We start from the raw sequence: 16,783 nt of genomic DNA on the forward strand, positions 1-16,783 counted from the left end.
GTGATGTTGACTTTTGTGGAAAACCAGCTACTAAATGCAAAATTGTTGGAGAATTAGAAAATGTTGGCCTAACTGATAATAGAAAAGAATAAACATTTTAGGACCAAAAATACGAGTGATTGTTTTTTCTCAAAGTTCTTGCTTGTGGTCTTTGAAGTTGTGACTTGGTTTTTTGAGGATGATATGACGTTGGAGTGGGGCTCTGGAGATAAAGGTGTTTATGAACATACAGCTGCTATTGCAGCTGTATGTCATGAAGGCTTAAATGTTAAAGGTTATTAAAGGTTAAAAATCAGAAAGGATGAATATTGGGATGCATCAAAATAAATAGGTTAAACAAAACTTTTTTAGAAGCACAATATTTAAAGAAAGAGCAGACACACAAAAAGTTACCTATATATTAGCAAAATACTTTCCTCATTTGCCAAAGGAGCAGAAAGTCACAGAAAAGGCAAAACCAACAAACTCTTCCTTTTAGAACCCCTCTTAAATTTAGTTTAATGGAATAGCTTGTATTGTATCACTTTAAGTGATACATACTCAAATACTCAAAGTAGAATGCCATAATGAAAAAAAAGCAGAAAGTTATTTAGCACGCACAGATTGATTTTTAGGTCATCTTCAGGTACAAAAAAATCTTGGAATACTGAAATACTTTTGTGTGGTTTGAGATTTATTGCTGTGTGTTTGTTTAGTGGTATAAATTATTTCTCAATTACTGTAACATCTGACCTATTCCCAATTGATTCTAAAGAGTGCATATAAAGATCTTCATGCCTACCTCTCCAGCCTACAGGAAAAATAGTTCAATCCCTTTTCTATAAAAGACATGAGTTTTATATTGTTGTAAAATGGATTAAAGATGTTACTATTAATAAATCCAAAGAGAAACAGTTTTATTATTGAAAGCATGTATATCTCTGGCCCTCTCAGTCAATTGCTTGAATTACTTCTGTAGCGTAGGGCCTTCCATTGAGTTTTAATTCACCACTGCGCACATCCACATCTTCTGTTATCAAGCCTTCTGTTTTCTTCACTAGTACCTTCTTCATGAAACTGATCAGATGTTAAGTCTGTTGACAAAGCTGCTGTGGAGGTTTTCTGTGGTTACACTGGTTTTGATGAACTTGACATATACAATGCTATGCTAAGCTCACTCTGTCACACTGTGTCTGCTCAAAGGCAGGAACTGACTCTCCGCAGCTGTTTGACTTCGTTAACTACTCGTCACAAAACAGTTTGTGATGGATTTGCAAGTAACTGACAAAACATGAAACTTTCTTCTATTCTTTCTCTCTTTCTCATCCCCTACCTGCCCCACCTGACGTGATGATTCTCACCTTTCTGGCAATCACACTGGACTATTCAAACGCTATCCCAGCCATCACTGTGGTCCATGACTTCCAGCTATGCTGAGCAGCTGGTTTTTTATGTACATGCCAGTGACGTATTCCACCGAAACTGAAGCATCACTGTTTTTTGCTAACTAATTATCATTTTCATTTGCATAAATTTTTTCTACAAAATAACAGAGCAAACCAAAGCAAAATCAACTGGAAACAACCAAGGCTCATAGTTTAAAAAGATCTTGAATGATTGATGGTCTTTGATTAGATGGATAGAAGTTGGCGAGAAAATTAAAGAGAAACTGTGAAAACAAAAAGCTTGCCTATAGTATATATAAAATCCATTTAGTATTTACTGTGAAAATGATTAAGAATTGTATGAGCCACATTTTATTTGTAATTTAAATATATCCACTCAGAATCTAGACTAAAAAATTTCAATTTACACTGCCTGTTGTGAACTTCTGTTGGCTACCTCTTTTAGAGGTAGCACTGAATTATTATTTAGTTATTTAAAATAATGAAAAAGTATTTAAAATAATTATGGTGGGCTTAGAGGTGTGAACCTTGATCTCAGCAAATAAAAGAGTTTTTTAAAAATAACGCTTTTTAACATCTTATATTCCTATGCCCAGCCAAGTTCTTATTTCAAATTGCTGACAATATAAATAGTGTTGGAATTAGTCAAGTAAGTTGTAGCAATAGTTATAGCAAGGCTGAGTAAATCTGGTGTTGTTTTATGTTCAGCATCTTAAGAATGAATTCCCACATCACTCCTCATTTACAGTTCCATGAGAAATATTAGCTGTTGTTTCTAGACAAATGTGAAAGTGTCATGTTTAAAGTAATCTCCCTCCCTCAGTATTCCAGAGAGCCTGCTTGAGTATGCTTCGTTCAGCTCACAGTGGTTCACAATACCTCTTTCAAGGCCACGTGAATATTATTGTGAAAAATGTGTTGGAGGAGCATAGGACAGGAGCAAGCTCCCAGAAGATGGGAGTGAGTGCTGCCTTGCATCACCTCTGCAAACTGAAGTCAGGGCCTCTGCCATGCTTCAGAGCATGATGGGATGTTAAGCATTTTCTTTCACACAATAACTCAGAGTACAGACATTATCTATCATTTCTAATAGCAGCACTCACTATTATATTGTGAGGCATGTTCAATCGACTTAGGGCAGCAGGAAAATTTCAGGTGGGACTCAAAAGTCGCAGACCACAGTTCTAAACACTGGGTTTGGGTGATAAAACGAACCTTTGACGTCATGAATCTTGGAGTCTTTATGGGATGAGAACCTTGAAATGTTGGCTGCCTTAGCTGTGTGTGTACATAGCTGTTAATGTGTAGTCTGTGTGACTCCATGCTCATTAGAGGTTTTTTGTCAGCAGTGGTTTTTCAACTTGCCAGAGAACTGTGAAAAGCTGAATTTTAAGCAGTGTGTGTCCTCTGCTAGAGAGAAAGCTTTTCAGTATCCTTCTAGACCAGAGGTCAATGGTGTTTTCCCCCTGTAGCATCCTTGTCTTTGGAGTGCTGTTCTTTGGACAAAGAACTCTAAGCGGTGAAACTCAGCCCAAACAAAAATGCAGTTCGTATCTACTCCCTTCTCTGCTTTTTCCTATGCTTGTTCTTCTCTGCTATCAGATCTCTGTAAGAAGATAGGCACCTTCTCAGTATCGGCAGAAAGGAATGTTGCCAAAAGTGGGGACAAAAACAAGTAGTGAGAGGGATTCCTCCCTCATATTCAACCATATGAAAAATGAATTCTAGAGCACAACCACTCCCTGCACAGCCAGGCAATCAGAGAATAATTTCACCATCTATTAATAAAGGAACTACATCCTTCCTTTTGTTAAAGGTTCATACAGTTTCAAAGATGCCATGTGTTTTAGCTTCTACCAGTCCTTTGTATTCTCTCTTTACTTATATATATTGGGAGTACATGGTACAAGGCATTGTTTTGTGTCTTACATCTTCCAGCGATTTCTTAATTGATAAATACATGTTCATAGTGGTGGAAAGACTTAAAATAGAACAAGCAAAGAAAGCATAAAAATGGGAAGCTGCTGTGTCTATTGCTTTTTTACAGTCACCTATCTGTAATCATGTAAGCATTATTAATGTTGTAAGCATGATCTTCAGACCAATGAAGATGAAGGAAGCATTGGATGTAGAAAAATGGTTCATATTTTGTATAAGTAACATTAGTACAACACTGAGTAGTACTGAATTTCAAGGGATAGCTTCTTTTCCTGTCTCTTCAGCAGTAATAGGACTTCTGTTGTTTGGTGGGTTTTTTTTAATGCTTACATTTGCTGTTTATTGAAATGATGCAGTTTCAAACTGCTACGTCTCTACAGGTGCATTGTTGTGCTGGGCACCAGAAAATCAGTTGAAATGTATAGACACTGCCTTGCTGTTTAGTTCACTGAACCAAAAGGGCTTTTAACATCCTGAATGAAATATCCTTTGTTAAAACTTAAGAAATACAGTTTCATAACCCTTATTCCTCTTTTTTTTTTTTTTTTAGGGAGCTAAACAGTAGGAGCATCTATCTAACCACTTACCAAAGTGAAAATATCCCCTTTCTCTTTCTAAAATGTACAAGTTTAATGCTGAACTAGAAATGCAGGAAATAATTTTGTTCTCCTTTGGAAATAATACTTCAACAAAGTTAATGGTTTTGACAAGTTGCTTTGTCAGGTTCTTAAATTCTGCAGCTGTGGCATTAATGCAGTTACTATAGTTTATTGTTGACAGTTTGGGCTACAGAGTATGTAGGCTGCGTTTAAAAACATCAGGGAAGATTATGGCATTGAGGAAACAATTCCTTGAAAGCAGTGTAACATCAGTAACAGAAATAGCCATGACAAGGAAGGAGGGAGAGGCAGACTGTATGGTCTGCGAACTCCTTTGACACACTGCTCTTATTTTTTTCTTATTTCTTTCTCTCTTGTTCTTTTGAACATAAGAAAACAAAATGCTTCTTCTACCCCATTCTCAAACTGAAATGTTGGAACTTGATTGCGATGATTTATTGCTTTACACTTATTAGTATTTATTGCTTTTTACTGAATGAGTATGAGGTAACTACTTATATAGGAAGTGTCATATGTATTTGCTAGTATAGAATGTTAACACCGAGTACTAATGAGTACTCAAGAGATGAAGAAAAGGAAAATAATGTTTTTACATGTTCTGGACTTTCTGGCTACTAAAATGAAAAGTGTGCTATGGTGTACATGTGAACCTGCTGCTCATCTTATTATTTATCTCACCATAAAGCTGTATGTGATGTGAAAAACTGAGGTGTAAAACAAGGACTGCCTGCATTGCACTGCTTTCCCCATTATTTTTCAAATAAAAGTAAGGAGAATGTGAAAGCACAAATATTATGTTATAAATATTGACTGGATAGAGCAAGCATACTTTTTTTGTTTTCCTAATCTTGATTCTTGGCAAGCCCCAGTTTAACCCCGATTTAGTGTAATCCAAATCCTAACCCTGTCTGGAAACTAAGCCTTAAATCAGAAATGGTAATCATGGAAAATCATATTGCCGCCCTTTGCAGTCCTCTTGTCTTTTACTCACCATGGCAAAATATATAGTATTTTCCTTGTGAATATTTGCATATGGGAATATGTGGGATGCTGTATCCTCTTTGCTTCAGAGGTTTAGCCTTTCTTTTCCTAAACATATGATACCTTGCTGTTAAAGAACCACATTCTCTGCCTTTATTTCATTACCTCAGACTCTGAGTCCTCTCCGTGTGTTAGATAAGGGACATCTGGTAGAGATGCTTGCATTCCCTACATTTTTGTTTGTTTGTTTGTGGTTTTTTTTTGTTTGTTTTTTTTTGAGACACAGCTTTTTGTATTCCCTATTACATTCCAAATGAACAGAACAGACAGACATCCAAAATGTCAATCATAACCAAATTTGGGCATATTGATGTTCAGATGATATTCTCTGCTCTAAGCTATGACGTGCCTGTGTACAAATCTGAGAATAAACCCTTATTTTGAGGCTTGTGTTTTCATATGAGTGATGAATCTACAAATACTAATTCTTGTTGTTCAGATGTCATGTCATTGTTAAAGCTGAGTGAGAGGTATTTCATTGTTCATGTGAGTGAGACAGGTCACTTTGGGAAAAGCTTGTTATGTGCAGTCTAATTTTGCAGATTTTGAGAACTGCTGAAAGGTGCAAATTCCTTTTTCTTTATTAGAAGATATCTAATTTCAAAGGCTCGGTGCACTCATTTGTTAAAACAGAGAACTTATTTAAAGCTAAATGCTAATAACAATGAATGTTAACTGACTTAATGCAATGTGAAATTGCTGCTTCAACATTCATACAAATGATAATTCAGTCTAAATGGCTCTGTGTTCTGTTATATAGACATTACTTTGCAATTTGCAGGGTAATTGCATACAGAGCTACTAAACAAATTTGTTTTCTTTTGTATCAAAATGTGCTTTGCACATCTCTTCAGTATGTGAAGGTACTTTGAAATGCATGGGTTTTGATGGGATGGTATGGACAGCTGTTCTTATGTTGAATTTTTACTGATCATCTTATCAATGTCTAATTCACTTTCCTCATGTGCTAAAATAGTGTAAAATTAAAGAGAACTCCCAACCAGTACCAAGATCTATTATTCTAGTGTAAACATTACCCTGCTTTACTGATGTACAACACCACTAAGTATCCATCTGTATATAGCAAATTTGAACAAAGGATCCCACAAAATAATTTATTGTGTGTTCATAATTACTTCTATTTGCCAAAATTTGCCTTGTAAAGTGTTTCAGTATGAATAATGTTTATTAACTGGCACTTCTCTGATGCTTTATATATTTTAAATCCAATTTAATTTTTATGTATAATTAGAACTGGCTCTGGGGTATTTTTTAATTCATTTATATCCATGGTTCTTCAATAATAGTACAGAATACCAACTTCACTGCAAAATGGTGATTTTAGTTCCTTTCCTAGTCTCTTTGATTTTACTGTTCTCAATCCTGCATTCAGTTCAGAAGGAAGAAGAATGATTTTGAATAATACGGTCATGATGTCAAAACCGTGCAAATTATATGCTGCTGCCATCTGGAATAGTGAAAATAAAAGCTTTATTTACACTGTTCTTTGAAATAATAAACTTTATTGTGGCAATTTATCTTCAGTATCTATAATGTATTCTGGGAATGCTCCATGTGTGCCTTTTTATTCTGTGAGCTCCAGAATGACTAAAATTTGCCTGTGGCAAACCTATCCGTGAATCTTGAAATAGATTCACTTTCTTTTCTTCCTGAATAGAGTAGAGAACCACCTTCCATTTGCACAATAAGAATAATTGGTTTACATAAGCAAAATTTTCAAGAGCCACAGTCAGGTGCTAAGAGTATGTATTTTAGATAGGTAGATTACACAGATTTAACTACAGGTTAATATTCTCTTCTACATATGAATGTGATCTCCAGATTAATATTCTGGAACATGGATGTTTCAGTGGTGAAAATAGTTAGAAATTAAATACTTAACAAACATATTAGCCAGTTTTCTTGGCAACTGTCTGGCGTTGAGTCCTGGTGCTATTACCTTGCCTTTGTAGTCCAAAACCAAAGTTATAAAAATTTGCTTTGTATACTCCACACTTGTACTTCATATCTGTATCATAGTTATATCATCATATTGTACTGTAACTCAGAAGACTATTCACACTACTCAGTCTTTCTTCTTAAATCATGATTGTGATTGCCAGAGTGATTCAGTAAGGTAGCTAAGCAAAATTTAAGAGTTCAAGACTCAATCTGTTTCTCAAAGCTAACACTTTTCTTGCTGCCAGCAGGGCCTACGCATGGTCTGAAAGTAACCTTTTACAGAAAAAGTAGTCAAAATGTTAAGAAGCTGTGGCACAAATCCTAGCTAAATATGACTGTCTTCCTCTTTATTTAGCTATGTTGTATATTAGACGTGCAGGTTTTACCACCAAGGGTCAAAGCCATTGTACTGAAATCCTCTTCTTTCTTTGGGTGCAGCTTTTGTATACACATAGTCTTGACAGTACACCTTCACAGCTTGAGAAGTTCCGTTCCTGAAATTTTATGAAATAATCACATCTCTAAAAAAAACCCTAAAAAATATCTAAAAATTGCACATTTTTTGTTAAGATGAGAGGAAATAGAGTTAAGTGATAAGCAGAACAGAGTTTATTATATGTAGTTGTGGCACAGCTATAATTTTTTCAATCACTACCACTTAAAGATAAGTATGCTTTCTTTTTTTGGTCGAGCATAATTTTAACTTGTGGCTATTTTCAAGATACCACTCCATCAAAATTACTGTTCACACAAAAACACGGAGTTTGAGCCTCTAAATGCTGTTGCATTTGTGAGGGTAAGTTCATCTCTAGGACAAATGCAGCAACAAGTAAAATTGCATATTTTACATTTGTTTTAGGTATACTTATATTGAAATCTGAATGTAAAGGCTAATGTGCTTTTTCCAATTAAGTTTCTTGGAAGGGAAGCAGTTACTAAACTGGCAGCAGGGACATTCTTTACAGAGCACAGAATCATGGAATCATAAAATGGCCTGTGTTGGAAGGTATTTTAAAGATCATCTATTTCCAAACCCTCTAGAACACACAGGGATGTCTTCCACTAGATCAGATTGTTCAGGGCCCTATCCAACCTGACCTTGAGCAATTCCTTTCCAGGTTCAATTCCAGCTTCACCTAGGCCTTCCTGACCTCATTCCTACCTAACCATATTTGATCTCTCTACTCTTCTTTGGTCATCACCCATTCTAGCTTCAACTGCCTGTCCCTTTGCTTCTTTCCCTTCAGTCTGACCAGCAGTTCCCTACTCAGCCCTGCTGTTCCCTTGCCTTCCTTGCTCAGTTTCTTGCTCCTGGAGATTGCCAGCTCTTGCGCATGCTGGAAAACTTCCTTAAAGATCTGCCAGCTCTGGTCCACTCCCTCGTCCCTGAAGGAAGTCTCCCAGTGGATCTCACTGGCTGTCTCCTTGAAGAGCTGGAAGTCTGCTTTCCTAAAGTTCAGGGACCTAACTTTGTTCCTCACCTGGCCCACACCCCTCAGGACTGCGAACTCCAGCAGTGTGTGATCACTGCAGCCCAGACTCCCTCCAACCCTGATGTTCAAGATCCGCTCGCTTCCGCTGGTGCCCATCAGAAGCAGGACTGTATCCCCTCTGGTAGGGCTGCTGTCTATTCCTTTGCTCCAGAAGGTATCCCTCATGCTTTCCAAGAGTCTCCTGGCCTGCCAGCAGCTTGCTATGCTGCTTTCCCAGCAGATTTTGGGATGGTTGAAGTGCCCCAGGAGAACAAGAGCCTGTGAGCATGATGCCTCCTGTAGCTGGAGCAAGAAGGCTTCATCAATAGGATCCCTTTGATCAGGAGTCTGTACTTAAAACCATCCACAAGGTTCCCTTTGTTGCTTCAGTCCCTGATCCTTACCCACAGGCTTTTGACCTGCTGGTGGCTGCTCTTCAGAGACAGCTCTTCCCACTCAGTCTTGCCTCCTGATGTAGAGGGCGACCCCTCTGCCTCTCTCTTTCCTCACCTGTCACTTCTGGAGAGCCTGTGGCCATCAGCAGTCACACTCCAGTCACATCCCACCAGGTTTCAGTAATGGCAAGAAGGTCACAACTTTCTGGCAGCTCAGTGGATTCCAGCTTCTGTTTGTTGTCCATTCTGTGTGCCTTGGGTCAGCAATGTCAAACTGATTGAATATACATGGAGTTGAGAAATACTAAGAGCCATGATCCACAGCAAGGCAAGTTCATTTTGTTACATTCTCTCTTAAGGGCTCATATTGTAATCTCTCTCTGTAATTGTTTTCTACATTGTTCAGATCATACACTGACAAATAACTTCTGTGAAGTCATGCAGCAATTGGAAATTATACTAGTGCAGTACTAAATGCATTCTTTTAATGTCAATAATGAAATTCAGCACCTTTAAGACAAATAGCAAATTCAAAGAATGTGGCCTATGTCTGAATCACTTGTATCTGTCATCCTAAACAAAATACATATTACATGTATAAGTCACTAAGCCACAGGGACAGAAAAATCTGACCTTTAATGGCCTCTAAAAATGACAGTACCAAATGTCTTTGAGAAGGTCAAGTCTGATTTAAATTGTTGATGAATTGGAAACTAATTGACTGGAACTGATATTACGTGGGAAGAGCAGTATATACTGTAGTTTGGAACCTAGTGAGCATATTAATGATCAGTAAAAAATATTTTTCTGTCCACCTCAGATAAAATTATAGAGGTACCAATATAAAAAAAAAATGGTAATAGTTACTTTCCTCTTACTGTGGCTGAGATGCTGTTGTTCAACAATTTTCTGCTCAGCTTAGTTTTGTAAAGTATTTGCTGTCTGTCATACTTGATATCACTAAAGTGTAAAGGCAGTAGTAGAAAACATGAATAAACTTAGAGAAAAAAGTAAATGACATCCTAAAAATGAAATCCACCGTGATAAGCCCTCCAATTAGAAATTTCGGTATTTCCCCTGTCCATTTGATGTTGTATATCTGGGTTTATTGCCAGATACCTGAAAGCCAGGTTGGATACCAGCCACAACTGTCAAAAATATAACAGTTCTGGGTATTTGAATGTTAGATTGTGATGTTTCTCATGAAAGTTTCATGAAGAGCATTCATTCAAAGAGATTGTATGCATAAGGCAGATGGAATTTAATTGCCCTTATTAAAAATAAGAAAGGGAGGCTCTTTGCTACTTCATCCTATTATCATTCAAGATAGATTATCTTTGTTGTACACTTAGGTATTTGCAAGAGGGACTCTAGGGTTTTCTGTATAAGCCAAGTAGGAAAGGTAAGGTCAGAAAAATCCTGTTGTGTGTCACAAGTCAAGTCTTGTCAGCTAATACCAAAGCAGGGACTTTTATAAGCAGACATGAAGCATACCTTTCTTTGGGAAGAGCCTGTGGCTGGTGAATGATTTGATATTTATCAAGTGATTGGTAGAAATCCCAGTTCTGAAGAGCCATGAAAGCTTTCTGGACAGTTGTGTTCACTGTACCAAGGCCCTGTAATTGCTGGTGAATTGGGTGCAGATTATTTCTCCTCTGTTCTTCCAGTTTTAGGTATTAGCATTGAAAGAAACAGATGGACCCATATGATTCCATGACTAGTGCCATCACCAAAATGTTGATTTCTTTGATAATGAGATGGCCTATATATGTGGCACCAGCTTGCTGAATGAAGGTGGGATTCAGCTCTCTCTACGGGGGAAGAGATTCTTTGGTGAAGGGCTAGCAGGGCTTATTGATAGGGGTTTAAATTAGATATGACAGGGGAGGGAGATATCGTCAGGTTCAATAGTGATAAGGTGTGGAATATGTCATCCCACACATACTGGTAAGATGGCTGAGCCATAAAGAGCCTGGAGAGGGTGTGCAGGTCAGCAGCAGAGCACCAAGACAGTCCAGCCACACCAGACAGAAAATCAGCTTTGCTGGGAAGCAACTTAAAACCCCTTTGTGCTAACACATGCAGCATAGGTGGTGCTAGAGCTGTATGGATGCGTGCCAGTCTATGACTTTAATTGGCATCATGGAAACACAGGGACCTCTCTTATGACTAGAGTGTTGGGATGAAAGAATGGAGCCACTGCACATCATATTTGAAAATTCATGGCAGTTGGGTGAAGTTCCCACCAACAGGAAAGGGGAAAACATGACCCCACTTTTAAAAAGGGAGATAAGGAAGACCAAAGAACTACTGGCTAAACAGTCTCACATCAGTACCTGTAGAGATCATGGAACAGATCCTCCTGGAAAATGTGCTAAGAGACACTAAAAATAATTAGGTGATTGTCGACAGCCAGTATGGCTTCACTAAAGGCAAGTCATGCCTGACAAATTTGGTGGCCTTCTAGGATTGTGTGACAGTAGTGTTGAACAAGGAAAGGCAGCAGAAATTATCTCTATGGATTTGTGTCCAGCATTTGGCACTCTCCCAAGTGTCATCCTTGTCTCTAAACTGGAGAGACATGAATTTTGACAGGTGGATAAAAAATTGGCTGGATGATGTAACTCCTAGAGTTGCAGTCAACAGCTCAATGTCTAGCTAGAAACTAGTGTCAGCTGAGGATCCTCAGGGATTTGTATTGGGACCAGTGCTACTTGCACCTTTGTCAGCAACATGGGCAGCGAGATTGAGTGCTCCCTTAGAAAATATGCCAATGCCACCTAGCTATGTGATGGGGACAACACACTGAAGGACATGGATTGACCTTAACAGGCTTGAGAGGTGGACCCTGAGGAAGTGCAACAAGGCCAAGTGGAAGGTTCTGTACTTGTTTTGGGGTCATTCCAAATAATTATACAGACAGTAGAAAACGTATTGAGGTTTACCCTGGGAAGAAAGCAGGATGTTGGTGGGTGAAAAGTTTGATATGACCCTGCAATGTACATTCGCAGCTCGGAAAGCCAACCTTATCCTGGGCTGCATCAAAAGAGGCATGTCCAGGAGGTCAGTAGATATGGTTATACCTCTCTCTATTCTTTTGTTGTGATACTCCCACCTGGAGTACTGTGTCCAGGTCTGGAGCCTCCAACACAAGAAAGACTTAGATTAGTTAGAATGAGTCCAGTAGATGACTGGTTGATGAGAGGTCTGGAATACCTCTTCTACAAAGAATAGCTGAGAGAGTTGGGGCTGTTCAGCCAAGAAAGGAAAAAGCTCTGGAAACCTTGTTATGCTTTCCAGTACCTAAAGGGGGGCTACAAGAAGGCAGGAGAGAAGCTTTTCAAAAGGGATAGGAAATGGGAGATCTTCCCTAAGCTGAAGGAGGGTAGGTTTTGATTAGATCTTCAGAAGAAAACCTTTATTCTGAGGGTAGTGAGGCACTGAAATAGGTTGCTCAGAGAGGTTGTGGATCCTCTGTCTCTGAAGCTGTACAAGACCAGGTTGGATGTATCTCTGAGTAAATTGGTCTAGTGGAAGAGACTTCTGTCCATGGCAGAGAGGTCTAATGTAGATTTTGTTTAAGGTCCTAAACCCCTCTGTTATTCTATGGTTATCTATGTGCACCAGTATTGCAAGCAGTTAAGTAGCTCATGAGCAGCATCACACCTCAGGAACTACAAAGATCTGTAGGCTGTGTGTGCTTGCTATACATTTTTTCTGAAAAGTCTGAAGACTTATCTGGCATTGAAAATGTGACATTTCTTAACTAAAGAGAGTTGATGTTGAACAATTTCTCCTGTTAATTTTGTCCCCTAATCAATTGCAAGTCAGTAATGATTAGTCAAGACAATAAATAACATGTGGCTTATAGTTAGTGTTGATCCTCTTTCTTTGGTTATTTTTGATTTTCATTTTTGAATGGAATTAGTATTATTTTGCACTAAAAATATTTCTGCCATTGCAGTGGAAATGAGGAACAAGATTGTTTATTTCAAACAGGTTATTTTAGCTATGCAAACTTGATTTCTGAGAAATTTCCTGATCCTACTGTGCTTTCAGTTTTACTTGCTAGCGGGTGTCACATTATGAAGGACAATTACTCTTGTACAATATTTTTTTAATATTTCAGTATTAACCACACAAGCATGAGGATTTTGGGCTGTACCTGAGTATTTTAATAGACACTGTTGTATGTATTCAATATCATTGTGAGTATTGTGCCACTTTAACTTTGCTATCTACACAGCTCCATTGTTTAGAATTTCCCAGTGTTTTGCAGTCATATAATGCATTCATCTTCACAGCACTCCCTTGTAGCAGTAAAGCACTATCAAGTCCATCTGTAAGATGGACAATCAAAGCACAAGAGTGATAGATGTTACTTATCTGCTGTTGAGCAACAGCAGATAAGTTATAATGGTAGAAGCAAGAAATGTAACTTAGGTCTTCTGAGTTAGTGGCCAGTTCTTACAATGCATGATGATCCTTCCTTGTGTACTTCTCTGGTATAAAGAGGAGTTTTCCTTAAGGTTGGTAGATTTGATAATGTCAACTTGATATTTCACATAAAATAGTAAGGACTCTTGCAAGAAGGGCAACATCAGTGTTGTATGGTACCATAGTATTAGTCGAATGATTGCGTCCTAGGTAGTGTATCTCATCTGATTTTATAATTATAAAGTTCATAACCATTTTTAATGAACTTTTTCTTTTGTATCAGCATTTTGATCAATTGTTTGTTGTTTACAAATAATTAGGTGATCACTGAGTGTTAAGCAGGATGATAATTTGGGCTTTCATGCAGCACTGCACAACTGACGTGAAATCCCTCAATTTATAAATTTCTTTTTCAGAGGATCAAATTCCTCGAGGTTTTCCAACCATTGATATGGGCCCACAGCTGAAGGTGGTTGAACGAACTCGTACAGCTACCATGTTATGTGCAGCCAGTGGCAATCCTGATCCTGAAATAACTTGGTTCAAAGATTTCTTACCTGTTGACACAAGCAACAACAATGGCCGCATCAAGCAGCTACGCTCAGGTAGGGTCTTGTTACTGTTTCCACCAACGCCCAGAGTTGTTCTCTCTCACTTTTTCTTTCTTTTCTTTCTCTTCCTTTTTTAAAAAACTTTTATTTATAGGTAATAATTTCTCTTTCCCCTCTCCTTTTCTGTGTTACTGAGTGTGTTGTCCATGTCTGTGATGTTGTCATAGCTTTCTATAGAGTCTGTCTCTATGTGTTTTGCAGCTTCTGTTTACTCCACATTGCTCACTGCTGTGACTGTATTTTTTGATAATTTTTTTCTTTACTGCTTTTTGCAGTACTTGATGGATCCATTTTCTCCTCTTTCTTTCTTCTTTTCTTTTATTTTTTTTAACAAATTTATTTCAACATTGGACTTCATTCAGAAATTGCAAGGAGTACCAATGGTTATATTCATCAAAACCAAAACCTGCATTAGACACTTCAAGTAAAATCTAAAATGTGTTTATTGCTGTCTTTTCCACATTTGACTTCACCAAAGATTAGCCAGTTTGGACACATCTTCTTTCCTCTCACAAATACATAAAGCACAGTACTTCTTCCTATGCAGATTTATACCTGAAAAAAAAAAAAAAAAAAGGAAATGAAATCTTTGGGAAATCTATGGAACAAAGTTGGGGGTTTTTTGCTGGCTGAGCATTTTTCCAACACATTTAGCCACAGTAGTGTGCGTCCACGCTAAAGCTTTATGAATCCTATATTTTCTGGATCTACAGAAGTCTGCTTTTGGTGTAGATTCCAGCTTTTGCTGCTCTCTCTCTCTCTTTGCCCCTTGCACCTCCCTAGCAGTTCTCTCACTCTCCTCCTGCCTTAGTTTATTCTTTTGCTCTCTTTAGATTAAAAACCAAACCAAACAAAACAAAACCAGAAACAGAAAAACAAATCTCTAAATTTATCGAGTTTATTGCTTATCCCAAAATAAGATCAGATCATTGATCACTGGGATATAATGAGCTTTTTCCTTCAACAATTGTAGTAGATATCGTTGTAGAATCTAAGTTGTTTAATCACGTGTCTTCCCAGAATTCTCAGCTTTTGACCTGTCCTGTGATGTTAAATCGTCTTGTTAACCTACTTTTTGCTTGTTGTCAGCAGAACTGTGTAAATTAACCTTCTGTTAATGTAAATTAAGATTTTTTCACATGTGACATAGATGATTTAGTATATAAAGCTTTAACTGAAAACTTTGTACCAAATTATAAGGAATATAATAATATTTTTATGCTGTCTTTCTTCTCTCCGTATTTAAATCTCCAGAATCTATTGGTAAGTGCTTAGTTCTGAAGCGCACTTCACCCCCACTAATTTCCATATTCAGAATATTATGATTATGATTATGATAATTATTATAATATTAGTATTATTATTCTTAAAATGCATGGCATGCATTTTACTAACAGTCAGTGTAGTCACCAGACCCCTATAGTGGCGCACACGCACACCTCCACAGAAATGTTGTCTTATCAGTCATAGCAACACCTAAAAGAAACAATACACATGTATCACGTAGATCTAGAACAGTAAATGCCATAATCCAGCCTAAACTACAGTGTTTGTTTTGAGATAGACTTCAGTATATCCTCTTTTTATATATATATAGATCTATATATATATATATATATATATTTAAATAGAATTTCCAATATTTTCCTAAAATATGTCATAAGTACAGTTTTGTAAAGTTTCCTTTAAGTATTTGAGGCATATTTGATACATTTCTAACCCTATATAACTGAACGTCTATGAACTCAGATGCTACTCTGAGAATGGCAGTGCAGCCAATTATAGCCTTTTTGCCCTTTGTGGTACAATGCAACTTGCTTTTATAACCTGATAATACTACTATCTAATATATTCCTGTTTTAACAGTATAGTAATTCAAGTTTCTCTTAAGACCTTATTTAATTCTGTAAATCTAATTTGATTCTTCTTCCAAAGCCCTAGCCTCCTTCTTCTCGTACTAATGCTTCTTCTTTCTAATCTTATTTGCATTCATATTATCCACCCAGGTGGTACACCAATAAGAGGTAAGAGTGCTGAACTAACGTTCACAGAATGATCTTACTCATTCTTTCTGTCCTTTCATCCCTCTCATCTTTGTCCTGTTTTTGGTTTTGTTTTGTTTTGTTTTCCATAAGGAAAAAACAAAACAAAATAAAAACCACAGAAATGTCCATCATCTGATTTTCTTTTTCCTTTGTCCTGTTTGGTTATGATCAGTGATTCTCATATTGTGACCTTTCTTTCTTCACATTGCCTTTTCCTTTCCCCTTTTCATTTGTTCATTTAAAAAAAAAAAAAAAAAAAAAAAATTGTGATATGCTTCAAAGAAAGCATATCCAGGTCTCCTGGCCATAGCCCAGTCACAGCGTACCATTTGTCCCTCTTTTTTCTTTTTCTTCTTCTTCTTCTTCTCCTTTTTCTTCTTTTTCTTCTTTTTTTCTTTTTCTTCTTTTTTTTTTTTTCTTCTTTTTTTCCTTCCTCTTTTTTTTTTGTCCAACTGGAGCAAAAAAAGATCATTTTTTTTTCTTCCTTAGCTGTTCTTTTTCCTGGACCAAAGCCAAGATGGTCTGGAGAACAGTAGCAGACATGCAGAAGACAGCAAGGACTATCTTCTTTTTGTCTTATCTTTCATAAAAGGTTTTTGGTTTTGTTCTTCTTCAATCCTTTTTTTTTCTTTAGCTTCATAAAATTGAAAATTATGTGTCCCCCCCCTAAAAGAATTACAGAATTGTTTTTTTTCTCTTTATTGTGGTTTTGCCTTTTTTTTTTTTTTGGTTGTAGTTTTCTTTTTTTTGGAATTCTGTCACGTCTGGATTTTTGGATCTTCTAATCTACAGGCTTTGGAAATGAAAGGTTACTGGCTCATTATTCTTGGTGGTATGTGGTATTGTTGGTTTTTGATTCTCTAGCAAAACTGTTTAC

At 37.2% G+C, this 16,783-nt stretch overlaps 1 protein-coding gene across 1 annotated transcript in view; it reads left to right on the forward strand.

Annotated features, from left to right (window-relative positions):
- PTPRD (protein tyrosine phosphatase receptor type D) overlaps positions 1-16,783 on the forward strand; it is a 368,121-nt gene that overhangs the window by 210,602 nt on the left and 140,736 nt on the right. The window contains exon 5 of the mRNA XM_059874048.1: positions 13,667-13,855. Within this exon, the coding sequence (XP_059730031.1) occupies positions 13,667-13,855 (189 nt within the window). The remainder of the gene's footprint in view (positions 1-13,666; positions 13,856-16,783) is intronic.

This window comes from Haemorhous mexicanus, chromosome Z, assembly GCF_027477595.1.
Source record: "Haemorhous mexicanus isolate bHaeMex1 chromosome Z, bHaeMex1.pri, whole genome shotgun sequence".
In the NCBI taxonomy this organism is placed as follows: Eukaryota; Metazoa; Chordata; class Aves; order Passeriformes; family Fringillidae; genus Haemorhous; species Haemorhous mexicanus.